General features: G+C 37.2%; 2 protein-coding genes across 2 annotated transcripts; both read left to right on the top strand.

The window, feature by feature from the left end:
- Positions 1-269: 269 nt before the first annotated feature.
- Positions 270-4,949, top strand: LOC137124247 (tetraspanin-1-like). Its single transcript, XM_067499035.1, has 8 exons — positions 270-403; positions 1,885-1,964; positions 2,185-2,400; positions 2,890-2,964; positions 3,080-3,187; positions 3,595-3,738; positions 3,829-3,921; positions 4,487-4,949. The coding sequence occupies exons 2-8, from the start codon at positions 1,908-1,910 to the stop codon at positions 4,541-4,543; spliced, it is 750 nt and encodes a 249-aa protein (XP_067355136.1). The 5' UTR covers positions 270-403; positions 1,885-1,907; the 3' UTR covers positions 4,544-4,949.
- A 3,282-nt stretch (positions 4,950-8,231) lies between these two features.
- dand5 (DAN domain family, member 5) lies at positions 8,232-10,071 on the top strand. Its single transcript, XM_067498359.1, has 2 exons — positions 8,232-9,047; positions 9,378-10,071. The coding sequence occupies exons 1-2, from the start codon at positions 8,574-8,576 to the stop codon at positions 9,675-9,677; spliced, it is 774 nt and encodes a 257-aa protein (XP_067354460.1). The 5' UTR covers positions 8,232-8,573; the 3' UTR covers positions 9,678-10,071.
- The last annotated feature ends 209 nt before the right edge of the window (positions 10,072-10,280 follow it).

Genomic DNA, 10,280 nt, shown 5'->3' with positions numbered 1-10,280 from the left:
CAATTGTGATTAATCACTTAAAACTGAAATTGATCATGTCATACATGTTAACCCCAAAGTGTTGTTCCATGTATTGTTTTTTTTTTTCTTTTTCTGTGTACTGGCTCACCCTTTTTAAAATCATTAATTAACATTGGGATTTTATTTTCACAAGAAATGTCGTTAGGTTTCTTGTCATAAAAATAATCTATTTTTGAATGGAATTTGGTCAACAGAAACGTCAGAGACGTGTAGGGCATGAACTTTTTTTCCTATTTGTATTTGTGTGTGTGTGTGTGTGTGTGTGTGTGCGTGCGTGTGAGTGTAAAACCTGTGAGAAGATAAAGGGGCATGTGAAAGCCTTGCTCAGCAGCCACTCCTGACTGATCAGGTCTCAGCAGCCTGACACCTAACTTCAGAACAGGTACGAATTTCATGCTTTTTCACACTGCTATTTTTCTTAGCAACTAATACATTGTAACAATGTATTAAATAATAAAGTTTATTCTAGGCCTCTAAAATACGTAAGGAATTAACAGAATGTTAATCCCCTATGGTTTCGCAGACAGCACTTTTCTACTTTGCATAAAAAAAGAATGCAAGGCAATATCTGGCAAAGATGATTTCTGTTTATAAATAATTTTTCTCGTTTTATCAGTTATGCCTTCAAGTTATGCCTTCCAATGTAATCTAACAACTCCCTTCATGTCCACTCCTTATTAATCTGAATGAGTATTGTCATTCAATAGAAGTGGTGTTACAACAAAATGGCTTATATTACAACACTGTATAGTCCAGCTCAGTTCTCTTTAACAGTCTATAAAAAAAACCCAAACCTACAGCAGAGTAAACTGGCTCTCTCATTGTTTTTGTTTCTGGTAGCAGCTCTGAGAAACCTTAAAATATTTTCTCACCTTTCACGGTGTATTAAGAAACTGTTAGTTGCCATGTTTTGCTGTCCCATAGTTGATGTGTTCAAATACTGGTGTCATAGAAACATTTTATTGCCTTATGGAAACAAAGTAAGCGTTGTTAAGTACATTTCTATTGAACATTGTTGTCAAGCAATAAGGATATTAGAATAAGGAAGAGAATAAGGAAGGAAGAGAAAAGATCAATAGCTGTAAAACTGAGCCCATTTCTCGGATACAGACTATTGTGCAGCATTGTGTGCGACAAGTGTGTGCGTCTGTGTGTCTGTGTTTGTGTGTGTGGTTTATGGTGTGATTGAAAGTCAGGTGACAAGATACCTTGAAAGTTATAAACTTAAAGGACATGTCATTAAATGGGAGTCATACAACATGATCATGACCTAGTTATACACTGAACATTTGTAAATGTTTTTTCATCCATTTTATGATTAAAAAAAATCTAATTCAGTCTAACATTGTAAATGCCATTAATAGTATTTACAGCTTTGGGAAGAACTTTAAATACTTTCAGCCTTTGCTTATTCACTTTTAAAGTGAATAGTAGAAAAAGGGGAAAGTAACTTTTTCAGGTTTGTGGCACATGTATTCTTATGTGTAAGTAAAATGTGAGCACAAAATGATTCTTTAAATAACTTGTATTATGTCAAATTTAAAATAATGTGGGCGCAAATAAGTGACTCATTTCACACTTTGACCGAAACCATGGATTTCATCAGCATGACAAACCTACTGCATTTAAAGAAGATTAAGCCCCTTTCTGTTTTATTGGTAGTTACCGTGGTTAATGTATAACCAAAACAAATGCCATTTGAACCATGTTCATTTTTGCTTGTGTTGTACAACAGCCCCATGCACTTTTCTTCCTCTGAGAGGAAAAAATGCAGCTATGCACCAAAATCCCACCAAAAGTGTGAGCAATTACACCCTAATTAGTGTTTAGAACTAACACCTTTTGTTCTCTCTTGTTTAACAGTGTGAAAAAAAACACCTGCCAAGATGTGTTGCTCCGGCTTTCTCAAAATAATGATGTTCATCTTCAATAGCGGCATCTTTGTGAGTTGGAAAAAAGAGAGCTAATAATTTTCAATTGTCCAGCTCTTTTTCTTTTAGGGATGATCCTCCACAAAAAATAAGTCTAAAGACCACACATCACTGCATACAGACCCAAATTTAGATTACAAACAGAGGAAGTGGCGTGTCTGCACTGTCAAATTATCTTTTTCTCCATGCTTTAATGCCATGTCTCTCCCTTCTTTCCTCACACACCCTGCAGCTGGCAGGTGCAGCCATCCTGGGTGTGGGGGTGTGGGTGAAGGTGGACAGTCGATCCCTTCTGGGTTTACTGGAGAATGTGGACAACGCTCCATCTGGGTTGTCCCAGCTGACCAACGTCAGCTACCTGCTCATAGCAGTGGGTGCTGTGCTGCTGGTCATTGGCTTCGTGGGCTGCTGCGGAGCCGTCAGAGAAAGCAGGTGCATGCTGCTAACGGTGAGCAATTGGATAGACTGAAGCTACTGAATCACGTTAAAAAAATAAGAATTTTGATAAATGTTGGTCTAGTATATATCAATGATTATTTTTAATTTAAAAGTGAAACATATTTAGTCTTCCAGAAGTTTGAACCTTTCCCCCCTTTACCCTTTCAGACTGTATTAACCCTACAACACCAAAAACTCAAAATTAAAATCTATTGAAAGCAAATGAAAGCAAATATAGAGAGAAATTCTATTTAATTTAATTTGGTTGGAAACTGCTACTTAGGGTGACAAACAGTAAATCTTATGTAATGGTTGTTCCACTTTATTATGTTTATCAAGGATATGGTGGCTCTGACGGGAAGCTCTAAAATATTTTAGCATGTAGCTTTAGATGTTAGCTGGCTTTTTGATAACTTTACTTCTGTTTTATTCCAGCCTGTGATTTTATTTTGCACTGAGGATTTTAGAGTATAATTGATCCTTTTCTCCTCCCCTTCAGTTCTTTAGCATTGTGCTGATTATCTTCCTCATCGAGGTTGCAGGAGCTGTGGTACTGCTCGTCTTCCAGGGTTTGGTAAGTGGCTCTCTACAGCAAAACATTATCTTCGTGGCTATAATTGCCAGTGGTCATATTTAGAATTAGACTTTACCTTGTGATAAAATCCTCCTGTCTATCCTGACCATCACAGGCTGATCAGCTTCTTGCGAGTCTGGAGAATGAAGTGAGAGCAAGCATTCAAAAGGATTACGGACAATCTGAAAGTTTGACCTCTCTCTGGAATGCCACCATGGAGGAGGTACTATAGGTTCTATTTGTTTGTGCTGGATGCTCTGTAGTCCTTAGATATGTGCATCTTTATGGTCACAGGCTGCCACGTTATCCAGCATTTTTAACTGTACCATAGCCAGTTACTCTAACTCTGATTTTCCTAACATGCAAATGCAGTGTACCTTAATAGTTTGCAGTTGTCAGTCACTCAATTTCATTGTTATGATCAGGATCACCAAAGTTATCTTTTTACTACCCCATAACATGGTAATGTGCAAAGAAAAAAAAACTAATATCACTGATGAAAGTAAGCTACTAAGTTTCCTTTTTTTTACATTTTCATAATTGAGCAGCCAGCACATCTGACCACAATAACAGTTTTTGTTAAATTTTTTTATGTTGGATTTGTTTGGATTCATGCTGGTTTTCTTGTAGTTTAAATGCTGTGGATACAGAAACTACACAGACTTTGACAACTCCCCTTTCTACATTCAACATGGAGAGAATGCATATCCATACATGTGTTGCAATGCAACCATAACCCCGGGTATATGTGATGCAAGCAAAGCAAGTAATTCGGTACGAGACCAAGTCACTTTTGGTTTAATATTATGCCTTTTAACAAAAAAGCTACTGTGATAAAACATTCAACACTGATTTCTTTTCCAGATGATTGACGGCTGCTTTGACAAGCTGCTGCAGCTGATAGAGGACAATGCTGTGATCGTCGCAGCCGTGGCTCTCGGAATCGCTGCCCTGGAGGTACAGAAAACAGTCCAGGTTCCTCAGACCACCAGAGTTTACTTGGCCACAATTACTTTGAAACATGGAATTTGAATGAAATATTTTATTGTGACTGGCCTAAGTTGTGATAAATATACATTGAACAGCCACACTATTACACAACAGTGCATCACAGCTTGCTGTGTATAAGGCTTCATAACCACACCAGTCAGTGCCCATGTTTTTTCCTACCTATGGCTGATTGTTGTAAGCAGTATTATCAATAATGTCATTATGTCGTATTTTACCCTAAAGTTTTACATTTCACTTTACACTTTACGATTTTGCATGTGTTACAGTACCAGTGCATGTATCAGATCACAAATTAAAAATAACCCCTAATAAATCAACAAGATGAATAGCTTAAAACACAAAAGTATGCAATTACCAATGCTGTTTCACATTATATGTGCAACATGCACTTTTTTTTTAGGTCCACCTACACCCACTAAGGCCTTTCAGTTGTACAGCCTCTGATCTAGCACCATCCTAACTCCATCATACAGTGTTTAATTGAAATGTTGTCCATCTCTCTTCTTCACAGATTGCTGCTATGGTGGTTTCAATGGTTCTGTATAAGCAAGTTGGCAACAAGGCATGACATTCCCAATTAAGATAACAAGACTGATATTGAAAAAAAATTTTAAGCAGTTTCCTTTCAATAAATTTTATTTTGTTTAGCTTTTAAACGGATAACATGAGCTGTACATGTATTATTGCCAGGTAGAGCATTAAAACAAATGATTGTGATGTATCAGCTGAGGTACTGTCTTAGTTTCAATAGTTTCTTAGTTGTATCTGCACACATTTATACTGTGAGTTATTTATGTTTTTATGTGCTAAAACATGTAGATGGAAATACTATATGTCATGATCCAAAGTGCAGAGAAGGTCGGGCAGATGTTATGTCAGTTTTTTGTCCCTTGCACTAACTTTAAAAATGTGATTAATGTATTTTTGTATGATTGATTGTTTGTGCAACTAATAAATACCACAACTACTTTTTCCATGAGACTGCACTATTTTTATTATTATTTTTTTGATAGAATAATGGGAAACACAGGTCTATTGTGTTAGCTCCGTTACACTGGCTCTATAAAGCCAAACGACTGTACAGCTATTTATACAACACTCGCAGCCACAGTCATGGTATCTGTCATAAGGAACTTAATATCATAAGTAAAAGTTCACCCTGTGTTCAAAATACAAAATTATTATTTCCATTCCTTAAAAATAGAAATATGGAAATAAAGAAACAAAAAATACGGCATAAAAAAGAAAAATAAATAAAAGTTTGGGGCTTCTGGGTAGTGCTGGCAGGAAGTTGCCAGAACGAATTTAATTATTTTTTATCCAGGGATCAAAAAGTTGCAAGAGAAGACGAGTTTTTCGTGTTGTGTTCGTGGTTAGTCTGTATGTTCAGCTGCTGAAAATACCGATGGGGAGTTTTAAAAGCTGCTGTTTAATGTCTGTGAAATGATGAAAAATTAGATAAGGAGGAACTACAATGACAAAACAAACTGCAAGGTAGCTAAACGCTGCGACGCTACAGGTATGTTAGCATACGTTTTGATGAAATGTGTGAATAATTGTTAGAGTACGTTAACGCAGCCTGTAGTTTCAGCGAGTGTGCGCTTTGGGTCTGGTAGCAACGTTATTTACATTGATTTGTTGCTGAAAATGTTGCAAGTTACTTCAAGTGCAAATTAGCCATGTGATATTGTTTGTTTGGTAACATTAGCTCAGCCATGTTGGCTCGAAACAGGTGCTGATTTGTCTCTTTTTATGAGTTATGTGGCATTAAGTATTTTAATTAGCGAAAAGTCAACGTAAAGCATGTATTTTCAGTGAAAAATTGTCTTTTGTATTGTACAGTGAGGTTTTCAACTTATTGCTTCAACACCATTGGCATGAACAATGGCATCTTTCAATCCTTCAATCTTTTACAGTAGCTTTACTGTCCGCTTAGACATTTGTAATGTTTAGGCAGATGTTGAGGCTGATAATGTTAAGACAGATGACAGTGTATTGCTATGAAAGGTAGGTCAGCTTAGAAAAAAAAATTGTTCAAAGTTTACCTGCTCGTGTGAACATTTCTCCACCTTGACCAGTTATGAACCTGCATGTGACGCATCTTTATGATTATTCAACCCAGAGGAACTTTTCTTTTACTGTCAATTGCAGCAAATAGCATTCTGGTCAAGAAACAGAGGACCACACATAGATGTAAAATATAAAGAAAGCTGGGGTGTGGGGATAAAGGTACAACTAAAGTCAAGAGCATTTTTTTTACAATATAGTTTTTCTTGGTTAAAGTAATGTAACTATTGTTTGGGGGAATGAAAAAGAATAAGTAGGGCTCCATATAGTATGGCCTAATGCTCAGAACTGTTTTATTTAACTTTATGTATATAAGTAAATGACATTTCAAAGGGGTAATCATTCTGTCTCTAGTTAGGGAAGCTGAATATGTGCTTGTTGCTTACTGATTAAAAACCAGCAACTGGTTTTGCCGTAGCATGCTGACTGATGCCAAATCACTCTTCTCAGTGGCGTCATCTGTTTCTCTTGCAGTCATAAAGCGGCTGGGACTACAGTAAATTGAACATGTGACTGTGCTATTGCTTCCTTCTAGGTTGAGTAAGGTAATCTCAGTATGTGGGCATCATTGCAAAGATATGTTTAAAGCATAGACTACATTAGGTCAAGATAAGACATGATTCATCTTTGTGGCGAATGGGTATGCACCTATAATTTATCATCATACAGAGATGTGTTTCCTCTTTAGGCTTCAGGTTTCAGGTCAGAGCCACATGTTCGACCCTGGCTTTCAGATCCTTTCCAAAGTTCTACCTTTGTGGGCCATGTATTTTAGAGGATTCATTCTGAGAGTCAGCACTGTTACAGATCACTTCATTGTTGCTAAGACTGAAAGTTTTCTAAATCAAAGCCAATAAACCTGAAAGTATGTGAAGAAAGTATGTGGCCTGAATTCAAGTTATCACAATACACATGGCTGTCAAAACTGAATATGGCTATCTTTATTATTATTATTATTATTATTATTATTATTATTATTGTTGTTGTTGTTGTTATTGTTATTATTATTATGGTTTATTTTATATGCTTCATCAACTTATTATCACTGTTAACCCGAGTCATCAGCTGCAGTATTTTACCCAAATATATTTCTTTGGGTTTAATTATTTAAAAGAAAAAACAATCAACTTCAACAGATCCTGTACAGTGTGTGAGAGAGGGAAATGGGGTGACAGTTTTTTAGAAGTCATCCATAGTTACTCATTGAGAGCCGCCCTTTTCACAGTAAGTAGAGGGAGAGAGAGTTGGGGCAGAAAGACGAGAAAACAGTGGGTATAGTGTGCCCTCTTCTGGGAAAAGTGTAATCTGCACCTAGTGCAAATCTCCTGTAATGCAGAACACATATTCACAGATTCTGAGAGGGGTTAGTGTGTGTAAGAACGTATTTAGATTTTACATCATGGATCATTTACTTCTGTCGTAGTCAACCTACATCACCCTGGACAATAATTTTAATTAGCGTGTGGGACACAGATTTGGAGAGGGTAATGGGCAAAACTGCATCCAGGTCTCTATGAGAAAGTCACACACTCTCTGTTTCCAGTAGCTGACGTGTGATCAGGTCACGGGTGACAAAGCACACTCAAGTCTAATGGTGTAATGATAGGACATCAAGGGAGAGGCTGAGAAACAGCTTGTGGGAATTAATGGTCAGGATACAACTTGTTTACAGTTAGAGCATAAACTCATCATTGGTTTATAGCAGGAGGTTACACGAACACCTGGAAAAGAATGGTTTTATTGTTTACAAAAAGGGACTTTTAACTGTAGAAGTGCTCCTTAAACTATGGCCAGAGAAAGTTTTAGTTTAAAAGAATATCTCATCCTATATCAAGTTTGCTGTTTGTTCGATTGTGCGATTGGTACATTGTTTTCTCAACAATTTTGGGTTACTGACTTAAAAAAAAAACAAAAACAAAAAAAAGCTTAAGTATTAAGGCAAACTTGCTAGTTTGTAGTGCTAGTTTGTAGTAAAGGAATGTACTGTGGGATAACAGGTTTCTATAAAAATTTGATCATGTGCTGTGGTCTTAAAAATACATTTTTACTGCAGTTTATAGTTAAAAGTTAAAATAATAATGTTTTAGAAAATGCAGCTGATTTTACACCTTTCTGGTGACTCATGGCTCTTTTTGTCCTATAAGTTTCATCCTAACAGTAAATTAAACTTCTTTATTTGTAGAGGTTTTCATTAAAACTACTAAATATACTCAAAGATTTACCTCTCTTTTTAGATTTTTTTTAATGACTTTGTGCTTTTAACAAATCTCATCTTGAAACTAAAATCCTCCAGTCTGGCAAACATCCATGGAGTTTTAAGCTTGGTGTGATATGTGGTCTGTTGTGGGAATTGTGACACCTTCTTTGGGTTAAAACACAGACGGGAGCCACCCATATAAAAGACTCCGTCCATTACACTGACAGAAAGGTTACCATTTGGAACCTTGGAACATACGGACTTCAAAATAGTTTTCCATTTGGCAACATTTTTTTGTTGTTGATTTATATTTTTCCCTTTTGTGTGTGAAATCATGGCTTTTCTCATCAGCGTTGTCTTTTTGTCAAGTTGGACAGCTGTAACCTTTACATTTCCTCGCAATACTTTTGACAACATTTTGGAACGGTCAAGGATTGAATTTGAATCATCTGGCAGTGGACCAGTTGGTCCTCTCCATGGAATAGTCAAGGTTGTACAGCGGGACCATCATACTCTGGCCCAGTCAGGTTTCTTTAGAAGGGGACTGACCCCAAGAAGAGCCTCCTCCTTCAGCTCCAGATCACCCTTCCCCTCCTTTCTTTCTCAGGGACGTCCAGGTCCAGCCCTGACCCCCAAGAGTCCACTGCAGCATCCGCACCCTAAAAGCCCCACTGAGATTGAATTTAAAAAGAGACAGGCTCTGCATATGTGGCAGAGAGCGATAGGGAAAGGTGATAAGATGACCATGTCCCTGCCAGTCCACCTGAAGGACACCAAACAGACATGCACTGCGGTGCCTTTCATTCAGGTAAGATCCAAACATTTTTCTACAATATGGCTCGATTTGCTTTCTTTCTGAAAAACATTTCTGTGCATTCATTAGAAGAAGAATGCATTAACATGAAAAAGAAGAAATAGTGTGTGTGTTCTTTCAGGGGCAGTTAGAGAGCTGTCTGTTCACCCGTAAAACTTGTTATGACTCTGTGGCGTATTAGCTCTTATGATGTAGACTTATATAAACGTATGCTGTTTTTTTTTATTATTATTATTTTTCTTTTAATACACCCTGAGAAGTAAGTTAACTCAGACAATATCAGTGTGATGTTTATCCTAATCCTGTCCTCTGTTATCCTCACAGCGTGTGACTGCAGATGGATGCGAAACAGTGAATGTGCACAACAAGCTGTGTTTTGGCCAGTGCAGCTCCCTGTTTGTCCCGTCCGAAGCGGAGTTTGCTGGGTTTGGTACTCCGACAGGGGCCCTTCACCACTGGGCCCCCTGCTCACACTGCGCCCCATCCAAAGCTCACACTGTTGCTCTGCCTCTGCGTTGTGTAGGAGAGATCAGAGAAAGGCGAACAATGGTGGTAGAGGAGTGCAAGTGTGAGACCGGTCGTGAGGAAAGGAGCACTGAGGTTGCAGCTCTAGCACATCTGTGACTGTTTTACAACAATAATAAAAATGCATCAGGGTTATTTTATTATTATTGAGCTGTAAGTTATGTTATGCAGTATAGGACTTACAATTTTTTCCAGTCAAATCCCTACCAAGATCTGAAGATCTGTATGATAATAATTATGTAGTTCTATATGTATTTGTATTTATTCGTGAGTCTGAATGTGATGTTCAGAGGAAAATATTCTGCTGGCTTATTCTACGACTGATTGTTGACAAAGTAACCTATTATTCTTTGGTCATGCATTTTTTTTTTGTTATGCATATGCTTACATTTGAAGCTGTCCCCACTAGACTTGTGTACATGTTCAAAACTGTTTAGAGTTATCTAAACTGAAATATTGTCCTTTGTAATATTGTTATTAAAATGTCCTATTTGTTCACATTCGTTTTGCCTTCCATTGCTAATTAGTTTTCTGCCAACACTGTTAGATTTAAAGGTGCAATTTAGTTTGCATGCAAAGCTCAAGTAAAAACACGAAAAGCATTTGTTGTGTTTTTCCACCCACTCTCTTATTCAATCGTTCAAGTGTCAGCTCCTATATTTTATTAAAAAGCTGTGTTCTGCCGACTTTTAGCACATAGCA

This window comes from Channa argus, chromosome 3 (assembly GCF_033026475.1).
Source record: "Channa argus isolate prfri chromosome 3, Channa argus male v1.0, whole genome shotgun sequence".
NCBI lineage: Eukaryota > Metazoa > Chordata > Actinopteri > Anabantiformes > Channidae > Channa > Channa argus.
Note: the sequence above shows the minus strand (reverse complement) of the source record. Positions and strands in the feature narration are given on the sequence as shown.

Bases quoted from the DNA above. Each gene is read 5' to 3' on its own strand.
- LOC137124247 (XM_067499035.1), top strand. From the start codon at position 1,908: ATGTGTTGCTCCGGCTTTCTCAAAATAATGATGTTCATCTTCAATAGC. The intron at 3,188-3,594 runs GTACTATAGGTT...GTTTTCTTGTAG, and splicing joins GGAATGCCACCATGGAGGAG to TTTAAATGCTGTGGATACAG. The intron at 3,922-4,486 runs GTACAGAAAACA...TCTTCTTCACAG, and splicing joins TCGGAATCGCTGCCCTGGAG to ATTGCTGCTATGGTGGTTTC.
- dand5 (XM_067498359.1), top strand. From the start codon at position 8,574: ATGGCTTTTCTCATCAGCGTTGTCTTTTTGTCAAGTTGGACAGCTGTA. The intron at 9,048-9,377 runs GTAAGATCCAAA...TTATCCTCACAG, and splicing joins CTGCGGTGCCTTTCATTCAG to CGTGTGACTGCAGATGGATG.